This window comes from Grampus griseus, assembly GCF_964374135.1.
Source record: "Grampus griseus genome assembly, chromosome: 3".
Taxonomy (NCBI): Eukaryota; Metazoa; Chordata; class Mammalia; order Artiodactyla; family Delphinidae; genus Grampus; species Grampus griseus.
In genome coordinates, this window is record NC_139019.1 from 75,825,361 (window position 1) to 75,842,912 (window position 17,552).

Consider the following 17,552-nt stretch of genomic DNA (forward strand, 5'->3'; position numbering starts at 1 on the left):
AGCACTGAAAGCAATTCATACCCACAGGGGCCTTTTATTTTGGGGCTACCTTGCACAAATTAAACTCTTTGGTTTAATTTCCTCAGTTGCCACAGTTTGAAATGGTTATAATTTAACCTTTAAAAAAATTATAATCAAGGTTGCCATCTTTCTACAAACTGGAATTTCAATCATAACACATAACAATGTTATAGTTGAGGGAATCCCATTGGAGTCCACCAAAATAAAGAGCAACCTACATTGGAGACATCTTCCAATCCTCCCCTTATCACTGGAGATGAGGCTTTGACCTTAGCCTTTTTCATCGACTGACCTCAACATATTTTAAACATCTGATTAGTAGAATTACATTAACTGACATTCTTCACTAAGTTCCCACTGGGTCTGGCTCTGGGACTAAGTAATAATAGGGCTTCTCTTTTCTCACTAAGTCATGAAGCAGGTTTCATTGTGGCATAAAAATGGACCCTCTAGCGTTGTGGGTCTCAGCCCACTAGGTATAAAACATTTTCCTCATAGTGTAGATTTTGTAATGCCCTCCTCACTATTCTGAAATACAATAAAACCAACCCATAAGTGATTTCAATATTTAATTTAATGCTATTATACAGAGGAATAAATAGAAAGTTGGGAATGTACAATAAAGTCATATGTTGATTTATTCAACAAATATTTATTGAGTACGTACTACGTGTTAGGCCATATGAACAAACAAACAAAATAAAAGGAAAGGTCTCTGCTCTCCTGGAGTTTGCTTGCAGTGGCGAGGGAGGAAAGAGAATAAATATTGAACATAATTAATAAGCAGATTATATTGTATGTTAGAGAGTGATATATGTTAATGGAAAACAGAAAAACTACAGCAGGATAAGGGGTTTGAAGAGTGTGGGGGAGGGGCACAGTTTATACAATTAATTAGGGTGGTTGGAGTAGACCTCATTGTGAAGGGAGGTCTGAGCAAAGAACTGAATGAAGTGAAGGAGTAGTTAACTGGATATTGGGAGAAAAGTGCTCCAGGTAGAGGGAGGAGCTACAGCAAAAGCCTGGTGTGCTCCAGGAACCTGATAATAGGACACAGCGAGCAACAGGAAGAAGAGAACATGTCAGAGAAGTAACAAGGAACCAGGTCATGAAGTGCTTTGGAAGCAATCCTAAGGTCTTTGGTGTTTACTGTGTAAAGTGACAGCCATCAACAAGACCTGAGTAAATAATACGTATTTCAGGATGTAATCTAGACTCATAATCATGAAACAGATTTTAAAGCTATATTAGTGTCTATATTTATTCATGCAGGACATGGGACAGTTTTCACTCTTTATGATTGTCTAATGCTTTTTAAGACAATTAGTATCCCCGCCCCTCAACTCCCAACATAAATAGTATTCCCCAACCATGTGGCAACTTAATTCCCCTACAGATTTCTAAAGCACCCAAGGGGGCAATACTGCCCTCTCCCAATTGAGAATCATTTCCCTACAGCAACAGTTCTTAAACATTTTGGTTTCAGGAACTCTTAAAAATTGCTGAGGATCTCAAACAGTTTTTGTGTGTGGGGGTTATATCTATCAAAATTTATCATTTTAGAAATTAAAAATGAGAGCGTGTAAAGATACACTGTGTTCTTGGGTCGGAAGAATTAATATTGTTAAAATGACCATACTATCTAAGGCAATGTACAGATTCAATGCAATCCCTGTCAAAATACTAAAGATATTTTTCACAGAACCAGAATAAATAATTTTAAAATTTGAGTTGAAAGACAAAAGACTCTGAATAGACAAAACACTCTTGAGAAAGAAGAAAAGAGCTGGAGGAATTATGCTCCCTGACTTCAGACTATACTACAAAGCTACAGTAATCAAAACAGTATGGCACTGGCACAAAAACAGACAGAGATCAATGGAACAGAATAGACAGCCCAGAAATAAACCCACCTACTTGTGGTCAATTAATCTATGAAAAAAGGCGGCAAGGATATACAATGGAGAAAAAACAGTCTTGAAGAGTACTGGGAAAACTGGCAGCTACATGTAAAACAATGAGATTAGAACATTTCCTCACACCTCATATCCAATAATAAACTCAAAATGGATTAAAGACCTAACTGTAAGACTGAAAATCATAAAACTCCTAGAGCAGCGGTCCCCAACCTTTTTGGCACCAGGGACTGGTTTGGTGAAAGACAATTTTTCCATGGATGGGATGGCAGGGTGGATGGTTTTGGGAAGACTCAAGCACATTATATTTATTGTGCACTTTATTTCTATTATTGTAACATATAATGTAATAATTATACAACTCACCACAATGCAGAATCAGTGGGAGCTGTGAGCTTGTTTTCCTGCAACTAGATGGTCCCATCTGGGGGTGATGGGAGACAGTGACACCTGAAGTGTGCTGCTTATGTCCAGTCTACTCCATAATCTCATTTTGGTGGCTGTTACTGCAGAAAACCCTACTTCACAAACATAGGATATTGGAAATAAAAGCAGGCTTTTCAGTGCTTTTGTGGCAGTCTCAGGATATTCCGCCTTGACTTTAATCCAGAACGTATGGAGATCTGAAGTTGTCTCAAACATACTTTTAAGGGCACCATCATTTGTGACCTCAAGTAGTTGATCCTCTTCTAGCATGGACAAAGTCAATTCATCTGACTTATTCACAAATGGGTCGAGGGTCCATTCCTTTCCAGGTCAGGGGTTTTTCGTGGCTGGGAAGTAATGCTCAAACTCTTTTGAAAGTAATGCTCAAACTCTCAGAAAGTTCTGACATAGGTGATCATGCACCAGCTGGAAGAAAGAAGGCCCTGGCTCAGACTCTTTCAAAATCTCTGCTAATATTTGAAACATGTCAAAAATCCCAATGTTCACTCATCGACCCCATAATTCTAGTTTGGCTTTGAATGCAGCCACTTTATCTGCCGACTTGAACACAGTTGTCATTCTCCCCTGAAGTGACAGATTGAGTTCGCTGAGCAGGTTGAATATGTCACACAAGTAAGCAAGTTTTGCGACCCATTCTGTGTCACTGAAATGTGCTGTCAGTGGTGACTGTTTTTCTAAAAGAAATCTCTGGAGCGGCTCTCGTAACTCAAACACTCTGGCCTGTGATCTACCTTTAGAAAACCATCTCACTTTTATGTATAAGACAAGATGTGTGTGCTCTGCGTCCATCTTCTCACAGAGCTGTGCGAACAGACGTGAATCAAGGGCATGTACTTTAATGTGGTTGATAATTTTAATCACATCCTGCAAAATGTTGTTAAGTTCAGGTGACATTTTTCACCTAGCCAGCATTTCTCTATGGATGGCACAGTGCATAGACTTACATTCAGAAGCAACCTCTTTGACTGGAGTAATGAAACCAGAAAGCCATCAGTCATGGCAGCTGCTCTGTCCGTGCATATACTGACACAAAATGACCAATTCAGTTTTCCTGATATGTAATTGTTCAAAGACTTGAATAGTTCTGCAGCTGTGGTGTTAGCTGGCAACAAAAGTGCACATAACATATCCTCATGCACACCCTCCTGAAAAATAAATCGCACAAAAACAAGAATTGTTGCCTCGTTGTCAACATCAGTAGACTCGTCAACCTGGAGTGCGTACCATGGTGACTCATTAATCCTCTCTAACAATTGTGCCTCAGTATCCTCTGCTATTTCATCAATTCATCTAGTTATGGTGCTAGCCAAAAGAGGAACATGTGCCACCTTTTGAACTGCAGCCTCTCCTAAAAGTTCATGACAAATATCCTTAGCAGCAGGCAGGACCAACTCTTTACCAACAGTAAAGGGCTTCTTAGCTTTAGCAATGAGTTTAGCCACTAAGAATCAGTGCAGACGCATTTGATGAAGTGGTGGCCTTCAATAATTGCTTCTGTTCTTCGTGTTCACGTTTTTTCCTTTGAAAAACTCCAAAGGCTTGTCTTTTAATGCAGGGTGCTTGGTCTCCATGTGGTGAAGCAGTTTTGAAAGTTTCATGGCTTTGTTGGATAGCCAGTTGTCATACGTTAAACAAAGTGGGCTTGGAGGATGTGAATCACCTCTTGCAATGAACCTGTAATTTAAGTAGGACTCTTGGTATTTTCTTTTAAATGCAGCTTTCTTTTTGTTGGCAGTCTTACTTCTGGTGTCTCATCATTGGGTCTTTCCCTCTTTTCAAAGAAGCTCTCTAGCGATGTTTGGTTTTTACTCATTTTGGCTAGGGCTAGCTTGTGGGCTTACCAAAACTGTGACTGAGACAAGAGCACAGTGCAGGAGAGAGGCGTGGATGAAAGTGGTAAATAAAATAATGGGTCGGCCATGCGCAGACTAAACTAGGTGTCAGATTCTGACTTAAAGCCTGCCACCAGATGCAGCCTAATTGTCACTTGCCACTCACTGATAGGGTTTTGATATGAGTCTGCAAGCAACTGATTTATTATGGTCTCCGTGTGATCAAACCTCTCTGCTAATGATAATCTGCATTTGCAGCCGCTCCCCAGCGCTAACATCACCGCCTCAGCTCCACCTCAGATCATCAGGCATTAGAGTCTCATAAGAAGCACGTGACCTAGATCCCTCACACACGCAGTTCACAGCAGGGTTTGCGCAACTATGGGAATCTAATGCCACCACTCATCTGACAGGAGGCGGAGCTCAGGCAGTAATGTGAGCGATGGGGAGCGGCTGTAAATACAGATGAAGCTTCGCTCACTCACCGCCGCTCACCTCCTGCTGTGCAGCCTGGTTCCTAACAGGCCACAGACCAGTACCGGTCTGTGGTCTGGGGGTTGGGGACCCCTGTCCTAGAGGATAACATAGGCAGAACACTCTTTAACATAAATCAGAGCAATATTTTTTGGATCTGTCTCCTAAAGCACGGAAATATAAGCAAAAATAAACAAATGGGACCTAATTAAACTTAATTTCCTTTGCACAGCAAAGGAAGCCGTCAACAAAATGAAAAGACAACCTGCTGAATGGGAGAAAATATTTGCAAATGATATGACTGATAAGGAGTTAATATCCAAAATATATAAACAGTTCATACAACTCAAAATCAAAAAAACAAACAACGTGATTAAAAAGTGGGCAGAAGACCTGAATAGACATTTTTCCAAAGAAGAAATGCAGATGGCCAATAGGCACATGAAAAGATGGTCAATATCACTAATCATCAGGGAAATACAAAACCACAATGAGATATCACTTCCCACCTGTCAGAATGGCTATAATCAAAAGGAACACAAACAACAAATGTTGGTGAGCATGTGGAGAAAAAGGAACCCTTGTACACTGTTGGTGGGAACTTAAATTGGTGCAGCCACTCTGGAAACAGTATGGAGGTTACTAAAAAAAGTGACAATAGAACTGCCATATGACCCAGTAATTCCACTCCAGGGTACATATCTGAAAAAAACGAAAACACTAATTTGAAAAGATACAGGCACCCCAATGTTCATAGCAGCATTATGTACAATTGCCAAGATATGGAAGCAACCTAAGTGTCCAAGAATGGATAAAGAAGATGGGGTATATATATACAATGGAATACTATTCAGCCATAAAAAAGAGGGAAAATTTGCCATTTGCAAAAACATGGATGGACTTGGAGGGTATTATGCTAAGTGAAATAAATCAGACAGAGAAAGACAAATACTGTCTGATATCAATTATATGTAGAATCTAAAAAATACAACAAACTAGTGAATATAACAAAAAGGAAACAGACTCACAGATATAGAGAATAAATTAGTGGTTGCCAGTGGGGAGATGGAAGGGGGCAGGGGCAATATAGGAGTATGGGTTTAAGAGGTACAAACTATTAGGTATAAAATAAGCTACAAGGATATATTGTACAACAGGGAATACAGCCAATATTTTATAACAACTATAAATGGAGAATAACCTTTAAAAATTGTGAACCACTATATTGTACACCTGTAACTTACATAATATTATACATCAACTATACTTCAATTAAAAAAAATGAGAGATGTAACCTATCATTCATTAAGAAATAACAATAATAAGTCCATGACATGTTAACATAAGAGTGATCAAATATTATGTAGCCTTTGAAAAACTCCATTGTACACTCATGGGAGAATGACAGTGAAAAACGCAAATAACATCTCAGTATTATTATGAAGACAGTTTTGAATTCACAAATTCCTAAATGGGTCTTGGGGATCCCCAGAGGTTCCCAAGTCACACTTGGAGAACCATGACTAAGAGCAATGGAAATACAGCTTAATGTATACATGAGTTTATTTGGTATATAGAATTAGATGCAAAAGAATATTTATAGCATTGTGTTTAACTAGATGCATTCTTGAGTCCTAGAAGTAAACCTTCTTGGTATTAGCTGGGAAGCTCAAAATTTATGACAGATGAACGGGCAATAAAACAAGACAGACAAGAAACTGGAAAACAAAGAAAAAGGAGACTATGGGATTTAGAAAATGAAGAGAGGCAATAGAGAAGTTATGTCTAAGCTTTTAAGAGTTTAGATAAATTATGGTAAAAAAACATTTAAAGGCTTTATTTTCCATTAATATTTAATAAGAAACTACATACAAGTGACATTACTAGATTAGAAACACAAAAGTTGTTTGGTCTCAAATACGTATAAAAATATATCATAAGCTCCTTTGATTTTCCAAGCCCTTGAAGACACTTTAGGACTTTTGTAAATATATATTCAATTAGATTCTCCACAGAGAAGCATGAGGTTTCAGACACTCTTTCCTATACGTAAATTAACTATCTGGAGAGGTCTTTTGCAATGGAATAAAATTCTTTAGACTTAAAAAATTAAGAACTGTATTAGGTGATTAAACCTTTTTATATTTTTAGGCAATAAAGCTGAAAATTGCCATCTGTCAAGCCTTTGTCTTTAGAATGATATTTTTGTCTTTTTATTTCTCTTCTACATAATATCTACTCATTCAGGTATCTGTTATTCATCTTGGCACCCTTTGCAGGATCTCAGATTCTTAGGACTGGGAGAGAAGCCTTAGAGGTCAAGTTCAAAAGCTCATATAGGACTTGAATCCCCTCTGCAACCAGGTGGTCATACAGGCTTGGCTTCAAAGGTTCCAGCGCTGTGGAATCACTACATCCACAGGAATATTCTGATCTATTTTTTGGCAATCATAATTTGGGGGAAATGCTTCTTTACATTTTATGTCTCTCTAGCTCTTGTCTATTCTATGATTTGCCCTCTGTAGTAATTTTTGAAGTTTAAATGAAATAACGGGTGTAAAGGAGGGGCACAGCATCTGTCACTGAGAGTGTCTGATTCATGTTTGTTACCTGCTCTCCTGCACTGGACAGTGTGGATGGCTTGCTGAGCATCTATTCTAACTATTTTTAGTATGTCTCTTCCTGACCTAGAGAGGCCACAAGGGCCTCCCTTGCAGCTGGGGTTGCAGATGTGATTTAGGTTGCACCAATCAGAGGTACTTGCCTAAGATTTGACTTTAGAACTCAGTTATCTGAGAGGGTGTGGAGTCCATTTTGCTTCTGCTCACACGGCAAGCGGGAGTAGTGTAAGCAGCTGACACAATGTCTTCCCAACATACCCATGTGGCAGGAGCTGCAACTCCTTGGTTCTTTCATGTAGCTTTAGTATTAACTTCTGGAAAGTGAGCTTAGAGCTTGTTTTCTTAGACCCTTCCTGCCTCCAAAGATTCTGTGATCCATTGAAAACTCTATAACAAATCCCTTTCTGATTAAATGTGCTAGAAGGAAGTTTGCTCTTTGGATTGAACCTTGGCCATTACTACTTCTGCCAACTCCTATCAACACCCTCCCCATGACAGGCTTTGGATAATTGACAATAGAAATCATATCCAATTCCACATCTTCCTTTCTCTGGTTCAACTTCATGGCTTCACTGAATAGATGTGGATTGGCATCCCTGCCTTGCCATGTACAAGCTGGAGTGTGTGTGTGTCTGTTGATCTAGGCAAGTTACTTAACCTCTCCACACCTCAGTTTTCTAATTTGTAAAGTGGAGATAACAACAATACCTAATTAGATTGTTGTGAGATTAACTGTGATAATCCTTGTACCAAGCTTAGGGTAGTGTCTGACATGTGATAAGGTCTCAATAAATATTCGTTGCCACTATTATTGTCATTATCACTTTCACTGAGCTATTTTCAATGGCCTTGATTTTAAAATGCCAGATATACCAACCAAGGATATTTTCTGGTTAGTTTGTCAATGTCCTTCTTTCAAGTGTAGCTTTTAAAACTGAATTCATACCCCAGGATGTCTGATGAACCCAAAAGACAGTATCATTCTCAACATTCTCCTTTTATTCAATGTAACAAAACTGACATATGTATCATTGACTCTCATGGAGATTAAACTCAAGTCAGACTCAAAGTCTTTTCTGTATTTTCTACTGTTAAAGCAAGACATCATTGTTTCATACAGAGGTAAGATTTTTGATCTATACTTTTTAATGTTCATCTTGCAGAACTAAGCCTGTCATTTCAGTCTGTTGATTATATATATATATAAATTGTATATTGTACCAATTATATATATATATATATAAATATAAATAGCATACATATGTTGGTCTCATGTAAAATGAATTAACTATGCCTCCTAGCAAGTTTGATAAGGAAGCAGCCAATTATCTCCTCAAAGTCATTAGTAAATACATTGAACAGGTTAGACCAAGGATAGAGCCCTGCATTCCTCCATTTAGCCATTAATCCTTTAATATAATCACCCTTTGGGCTTGAAGGTTTAGTCATTTATGAGTCTAACTACACTATCATATCATCCAAACATCCCTGTAGTAAGATTTTATTTCAATAGCCTAGTTAAATCCAGATCCTGTCTGCAGCACCTCCCTAACCCGCCGTTCTAGAAAATGCATTTCTTATTTACACACCAATATCATAATGTAACAAAATATATATAATAGTTTAATTTTAAACACTAATTCTAACACCTGAAAGCATTTCTTCCAGCACTGAGTGAAACCCTGGAGCTAGCCCTCCAAGCCAAATCAGCAATTCTCTATTTCTTTACTCAAAGGATCATTTTGTAATCTTAGTTCCACAGAACTCAATTAAGTATTTTATAGTATTTCTTTTTTCCTCATTTCCCATTGATAGTGGGACCACCACTTTCTCAGCCCATAGTCCTTCACCTCTAGAGCATATCAAACCCAATTATTAATCTGTTTTGTCATCCCACCTATTCTTCCAGAGCAGTATCTCCTAACCATGTGACCTGCATATGAATCACACATGATTTCTGTAATTCCCTGTAAAACACTAGTTCAGACTCAGGCCTCACCAGCCCTTATGTTAAATTTTCATTTTAATTCCTCTTTTCACAAATTTATCAACTTTTGGTTTTAGACGGATACTTTTGCATTTCTATAATTACACTATGATTTAGCTTTTTAAAAATAAAATTACTAAAAGGAAGCAACTTTTATTTCTAGATGCAATATGGTGGCATAAAACAATAAAGAGCAATGATTTGCTTTCTTTCCTTGTGATGCCTTTGTCTAGTCTCACTCTTACGGAAGAGATTTATATAGTGTTAAGACATTTAACATGTATGTGCGTCATAGTGTTTTCTAAACTAGGTATATTATAATGATAAGAATGTCAGGTGTTGGATGTTTTTAATGCATTCTAAATTGCATGAAATTTCTTCTCAAAGTATACTATCTGCTTAACAGTCTTCTACAAGCTTAATTATTAAAATGCAAATAGAAACATTAGGTTATATAAAGGAAATAAAGCATACTTGGGAAATTTAAAATATATTTTGTGTAAAACTTTGGTTTATGTTCCAAGAAATATAGTTTTTTTGTTGTTTTGCTTTTTCTTTTTGCGGTACGCGGGCCTCTCACCGTTGTGGCCCCTCCCGCCGCGGAGCACAGGCTCTGGACGTGCAGGCTCAGCGGCCATGGCCCACAGGCCCAGCCACGCCGCGGCATGTGGGATCCTCCCAGACCGGGGCACGAACCGGTGTCCCCTGCATCGGCAGGCGGACCCTCAACCACTGCGCCACCAGGGAAGCTCAAGAAATACAGTTTCAAGATTTTAAGATAGTGAAAGTTTAAAAGTTACATCCACAAATAACCCCCTTTTTGGGTAAATTATTTTACCCTTGCTAATTACAAATAGGAAGGAATTCCACTGCATTAGATATATAATACTTTCAATGGGACTATGTAGAGTTTAAAGGATATCCATTTTCTTTTCTTCTAACATAGGTTTTAAATAATGATCATAAATTCTAAGGCTGCATTTATCAGATATCGTCAGTGTTATTAAATGTGATGAGGGCAATGAAAGTCATACGCTATTAAAAATTCAAACTGCAGGGCTTTTCTGGTGGCGCAGTGGTTGAGAGTCCGCCTGCCAGTGCAGGGGACACGGGTTCGAGCCCCGGTCCGGGAGGATCCCACATGCCGCGGAGCCACTAAGCCTGTACGCCACAACTACTGAGCCTGCGCTCTAGAGCCCACAAGTCACAACTACTGAGCCCACGTGCCACAACTACTGAAGCCTGTGCACTTAGAGCCCGTGCTCCGCAACAAGAGAAGCCACTGCAATGAGAAGCCTGCACACCGCAGCGAAGGGTAGCCCCCGTTCCCCACAACTAGAGAAAGCCTGCACGCAACAATGAAGACCCAACGCAGCCAAAAATAAATAATAAATAAATAAAATTAAAAAAAAATTAAAACTGCTACAATTCTATAAAAGAAACAGCATAGCTACTTCTACCGGTAGAGCTATCATATTCTGAGAGCCACTCAAGTGACAATTGCTCATATCGTATGCAATTTGCTTGAGTAACCCGCAAGAGTTAATTTTTTAAAAGGATAATAGCTTGGATGTAAATGTGCTTGGCATTCAGTATATAAAACTTTCAAAGAAGAGGCTCGCCTTTCTCTGTACAGCTACCTTTTCATTTTCTTTCTCTGAATAGACCTATAATATTCAGAGAAAATATCAAGAATAATAAATCCAAATCTCTGTATAAAATATACCTTCATGACACACTCAAGCTGGAAATCACAGGAACCAATAAAAATGCAGGCAGCCTACTGATAATGAGGTCAGAAATACAAATAAATTTACTTTTAATGAAGACTGGAGGCACAGTAATCAAAGTGTTAAAATTCATTTCATGCATATCTCATTTGCTTCCTAGCTGATATTTACCACACAATCTGTGAGAAAGTAGAGACCTAAGATGCTCCAGATAAATGGCTCAATTAATTGTACAGAGGTAGACTTCTTTGAGCTGAGCCGGAGCTGTGAGCTCTTTATTAAAAGCACTATTCTGTAGCCCATAACCTTGTTCCTTGACTCCTCTCTGGTTTCCAATTTAAACAAGTCCCCATGCGGCCTGCTCTAAAGGGCTTTGTCTCCCTGTCATTGTTAAGAGAGCTGAGGCATCCTGGAAGTGTGAAATCAGACCTCATGAGTTGAACGGTTCCCCAGGGAACGCTGGACTGCACAGAAGGTCAAAGTCATGGGCCGGACCATCTGAAAGTGTCTGATCGCCGGTCTGTGACACAGCAAGTTGGGGTGGGGTGTGGAGGCTAGACTGAAGAGGACTGAAATTGAACACATCTTAATTAAAGCCCACAGACAGCAAAACAAAATGTTTTCTAGGCAGCCTGTCAAATGGGGCTTAAATTTAGCTCTGCTAATGAATCTGAGCTGCTAACTGTTATTTCTTAAGATAATAAGACTCTCACGGAAGCTGATAAAAAAACCGTAGCATGTCTTTTTCTGCTGTTTTGTTACTGAAATATTTTCCAACAATGAAGACAGTTTTCCTAAAGAAAAACATGGGAAAAGTCTATGCAGAAAAAGGGGTAGTCAACAGCTCTCTTAAAAACTAGTAGATTTCCAGACTATGGAGCTGGTGAGTTACAAATCTTTATGTGTAGTGTTGTTCTAGAAAAAGATATGCTCATTTAATGGGACTATTTCAATGACAGCTTATGTTAACTGTAAAATTCTCTCCCTCTCTTCCTTTTTTTTCTCTCTCTCCCTCTATTGTTTCCTAAAAGAGATGGTGCATTAATTTGAGAGATCAATTCACCTGGAGTGAAGAAGTTTTATATTAGTGTACCTTTTAATAGAGTGAAAAGGTAGGGCATCTTTTGAAAGGGTTTCACAGTTTCCCATATCAGTGTTTCTGAAACTGAGTGGCTGGTAATCCCTGGGGAGGCTGTGACCTCTTCCTCAGGAGCTCAAAAAAAAACCCAGGGGAAAATGAAGGGGAGGGGCTGAGGAGAAGAACCTTTTTCTTTTTCTTCTCTAAGAACTTGAAAGAACCAATAGGCCAGGTCTAAATACGCTGCAAAGAAAGCCCCACTCAATACAGAAGACTTTAAATGTTCGGCTGAAAGCAAAAATTAGGCCCCGTCCAAGGAAGAATAATTAGAAACTAGAAAAGACAAATTCCAACATACATGAACTGTTTCCCATCACCACCACCACCAAAAAAAAAAAAAAAAAAAAAATCCACCATTGGTCTCTCTCTCCTCACAATCTGTCCAGTTTCAGGGAGCACTTGATTTAGTGGTAGAGTCTTCCCCCAGTGAACACAGGGCCAGACGACCTGCAGGTTTTGCTTTGATGATCCAGAGAGACATTAACCTTTTCACTGGTTACGTGAAAGGTAAGTAAGTTGTACCGTGCAGTATTTTTCAGTTAATCAAACTTTTTCCCTCACGAAGAATTTAGCTGACCAACTTTGAAAACCGGAGTGCCACTTTCTCAGGCTGTGAAAGGCTGCCCACAATTTGACTGAAATTTCAATCCACTCTTGTGCCTCGCTCAATGCATGTGTATGTGTGGGAGTTGTAAATTGAGGCCTTAACCACCAGAGTTAATCTCTTTTTAAAATCTGTATTAACCTTAATGATTTGAAGTGCACTGTCCAACACTGGGCTATTGAGATGGAAGAAAAAACTACCCTCGACTGTCAACAGTTTATTAGGGGCTTAACTGAAGTGACCTACTGTAGTAGACGTCAGCTGAACAAGGCTATAGGCTTTTTGTGGAAAGGGAAAGAATTGAGGGTTTCATTAAAAAGTAATTTGTGCTTTATACTCACTCATTCAAAGAGAGTCTCAATTGCTCTTTATTCACACAGAGTTAATACAGTATCACAATGTTTCTCAATGAATGTGTTGTAACAAAAGAAAAATTTTACATTTTGAAAGGAAAAAACTCTTTGTAACTGCAGTAAGATTGATGGCTACTTAAAAGATTATAGAATCTCTTTTTTCTTGTGCTCATGCTAAATGATAGAATATTGTTATTTAAAACTTTTTGCTTAAACTATGGAAGTTTAACTTTATGTTTTAATCATTAAAAATATTTTAAATATAGGGTAAAGTTGGGCAAATATGAGTTTGTGTTGTTGGACTTGTCTGGGAAAGTGTTCAGAAACCAACTAGGTATCTTATAGCTATAGCCTCATTTATATCAGGTCAAAAAATATTCTTTGCTCTCAGTGATTTAAAATATCCCCTCTCCATCCACAACAATCCTAAATGGACGCTAATTTGAGCATCTGAAGACGCACCATTGACTCTACTCCCTTCCCTCAAATGGTTGCTGAATATCTTGTAGAGCCTGACTATGATTATCCACTGAGATATAAAACATATTTTTAAAGTTCTTCTTTGAGCAAGTAGGAGATAAAGTATGCAAATAGCTTATTTGTGATAAGCTCAAATTTCATGATACCCAAATTTCATGACAAAGACCAGGAAGGATCAGTATACATATAAATATTTATCCTTTTCAGAAGTAAAGACTTTTTTAAAAACTTGGTAGACTATTCAGACATTTCTATCTTAAAAACATGGTCCTCGGTTTCTGCCACCATCACAAATGTCATAAAGACCACAAAAGGTCCAAGAGTGAGCAAGGTCAAAGACTGAATTATCCTCTTGCCCCTGAATAGTTTAACATCTCTCTTATTCAATTCAGAGCACATTAGATTATAAGGTCAGTGAGGAAGGAGGAATCATTATGTCCCTAAAACCAGAAGGAAAAAATGGAGAATCTGTTATTTAATATTCCCCAAATTAAAGTTCATTTTATCAGATCAAAATTATGTCTCACTGAATCCCTAGGGAAAAGGTGATTCTTAGTCACATTAATTTACCTAGAACCATTACGAAAGAAATATATCTATTTTTTCCAGCTTCAAGAGAACATGTACTTTAACTTGCTTAGTGGCATATAAGCCAACTGGCTTAATGTAGTTTGCATATTCATGAAGTTTCAAAAGCAATGACAGCTTCTCTCCAAGACAGACAAACATATAATTGCATTTAACTTGTGTAATGGGCAAGTATATAAACTTTTGAAGTAAAGGGGACTTGAATTTTTCTATAAGAAATTATTGTGCCCACTATAAATACCCAGTGATAGTTCTGAACACTTAGGTGCCCTCTGAGATACTTTTTATTTTAGGCTTTTCTCCCTATCTTCAGATGTTTTTAGCCCAACACTGGGTGCTCCCCTACCCCGCAGAAAATCCTGAAGAAAAGTGAAGATATTTCCCATGATGGTGAACATCTTGGCCATGAATTCCTGAATCTACCTGCTGCTGGGAATCAAAGGCTGGCCAGAACCTCTGTAGTGTAAAAGCAGCCCTGAGTTCCTGTTCTGGTCTTTAAGTTAATGTCCAAAGTGAACAACAAAAAAAAAGCAGTTAGTCAACCATTCACTGTTGACTGTTGGTTCTAATAACGAAAGCAGCATAATAATTTAGAAATAATTGTGTCCAGATTAATTTGATTTTAACCACACCAGAAATAAAATACAAAGTGAATAAACTTAGCATTCACTAATTGTTTAGTACAAGGAGCCAAGTCAGTATATTTGCAAAAAGATTACAAACAATCCTCTCTCCCACTATTTTCAGGTATGCCTATTTTGAAATAATATCTGACAGTTGTTATTATCTTCTTGGTTACAAATGAGTTGATAAAATCCTCTTTAAAGAAACTGTAAACTCTCAACATTTTTACTTTTATCATACAGTAAATAGTCATTCAATACTATGCAAACATTAAAAAATTTTAAATATTGCCATTTTTGAACAGACATCTGCTATTTTAGTTTTAAGGCATGTGATCTTTTAATTAGGTTTTGATTCTGTTCCATGAATTAAGGGCAGCAGTGATCATGTAATGGGTTTGCAAGCCCTTATATGGTAGGAAAAATACATTTCTCCCCTTCAAATAAGTTAGCTACCATTTAAGGGTCAACTTGCTGGCCATTCACAGTGGTAAGCATATTTCCACAAATAATAAGTGGATACTTTCTTTCAGGAACAGGGAAATCTGCGCAAAATTGGTCAAATCAGTCCTATTTATTATCCACCTTGAGATGGACAATTTAAGGAATTGTATAAATACCCCTCAAAGCCTATGAAATTAAAGAATAAGTGAATGCTCACATAGTTGCAAATTCAAAACAATAATTTAATGTCGGTAATTGATGAAATAATTAATTAATCAACATGTCACAGAAACAGCAATATCCAAATCAGGAAGCTTTAAGACATCATACTGAGTTTGGCATTTTTACAGGCCTGCTTCTTGGTTAAAAAAAAATTTAGAACAATGTAGATGTTTAGTTTAGATCCAGAATGATCTCTGGGATGTGCTAGGGAATTTGGACAGCTAAGGAATTGTATCAGCAACCCAAATACCAACAGTTCATACCAAGGAATTGAGTATTATGTATCTAAACTTTTCAGTGAAATATGCAACAGATTTCATGCATGTTTGAATTATTAGTGTTGATGCTACAATATCATCTGAGGGAAGCTGATACTATCTAAGAGAAAAAGATATAGCATTACTACCCCAAAATGCCAAAATGATGAAACCTGGAAGCAATATAACCACTATGCTGACTAAACCTTGGAGAAGGCAACAATTCAAAAGTTGTTTCCCTTTTTATTGTTTACTTGTTAACATGTGACCCTTCTTTTAAAAAGCAGAGACAGTATAAAAATCAGGTGGATAGCAAATCTTTGTAAGATCAACAAACTTTGTATTATTTACTCTGATGATCGAGTCAGGTGAAATGAAAAGTTCAGTCATCAAATGGTGTACACCTTGCATGCTGCTTGATATAGGCTCTTACAAAAGGCAAACTGCATCGGCTCTTACCTGTGACATCAGCGGCCATTAACCCTTCTGCTCTGATCACTTTCACCTGGAGGAATCCCACATCTTTCAGGTTGTGAAATATCCGCAATGGGCTCTGAAAGAACCCAACATCAGTATTAGAAAAGAAAGGTCATAAAGAGTGCGCTGAGGAAACATTAAGTGTTACAGTTGATCTCAGGATGCTGCTTAAGTTATCAAAGGGATATTTGTGTTTCTTCAGTACAGATGACCTTTCCACCATCAAGAATGTATACACACACACACACACACACACACACACATACACACACGCAAACACACATTTATGTAGATAATTGTTGCTAAGTAGATTTTTTTGAAAGAGTAAAAAATACCACAACATTTCTCCCCCGTAAGTAATTAGCAGTAGATGATGAACAATAAATTATAAAATACAACATGTCTGCATTCTTCCATCAGTCTCCTTTACCAAAGCGCTCCAAGAAATCTTTTATCTGTGGGCATGATGATTTGTAGACTATTGATTCTTAATACTGAATCTTAAGTTGTTGGTTAAGTAACACACTTCAGACTTTGGGAATAAGAAAGACAACATTAAATTAATTATTTTTCTACTCTTTTCTTCTTGGGCAGATTTGCAAATGGTAGGTGCTAGATAAGGGTTAAATTATTTAACACTATTTTCTAATATTTGATTCAAAAGACGTATTTCTACCACACACCTTTTAGGTGTTTTTAAAATTTATTTGTTTTATTTTTGCCTTCGAAAATAAATCAAGTTGATTAAAAAATAAATTCAAAAGGGATGAGTAATTTTTCTTAAATTTGTAATTTTGTTTTTCATTGTAGTAGGTATAGAAGTATACAAATTTTGATAGAGGAATCAGATCCAAATGCTGAAACCTATTTAATTTCATAAATTAATAATGGTAGCGTTTGAATAAGCGTATACCAGAAGGAATTAAAAGAGGGATAGCAATAATTCAGAACTCTAATTAACAGACACAAATAGAGAGTAAAATCAACCTATAGAACATGATATGCATTTGTTTATTTATGCTTCATTGCATCTTTCTCATGACAAGATCAGCACTTTTATTCAGGAAATCAAAGGTGCTTCCTTTATCATAATCGTTAAAATGCTTTAAAACCGGGAGCATAACATAGTTTTACCTAATAAAGTTATCTATTAAAATGTTACTACGGAACATTCCCATCTTTGCATTGAGAATGTGAGAAGACTGACAAGCACAAGCTTACCGCGATATTAACTTTATCAACCCCACGTGACTAGTCATTGTTTACACTGATGCTCTGACCTTGGCACACTGAGAGGAGGAAATGCAGATAGACGTGTAATCTCAGAGCCTAACTTTT

General features: G+C 37.5%; 1 protein-coding gene across 16 annotated transcripts in view; it reads right to left on the bottom strand.

The window, feature by feature from the left end:
* MCTP1 (multiple C2 and transmembrane domain containing 1) overlaps positions 1-17,552 on the bottom strand; it is a gene marked incomplete at both ends in the record, with an annotated part of 537,186 nt that overhangs the window by 171,529 nt on the left and 348,105 nt on the right. For 15 of the 16 annotated variants that reach the window (XM_082650521.1, XM_082650520.1, XM_082650519.1 and 12 more), the window contains one exon: positions 16,197-16,290. The exons of the other annotated variant lie outside the window; for it this stretch is intronic. In XM_082650521.1, the coding sequence (XP_082506647.1) occupies positions 16,197-16,290 (94 nt within the window). The remainder of the gene's footprint in view (positions 1-16,196; positions 16,291-17,552) is intronic. 16 annotated transcript variants of the gene reach the window in all.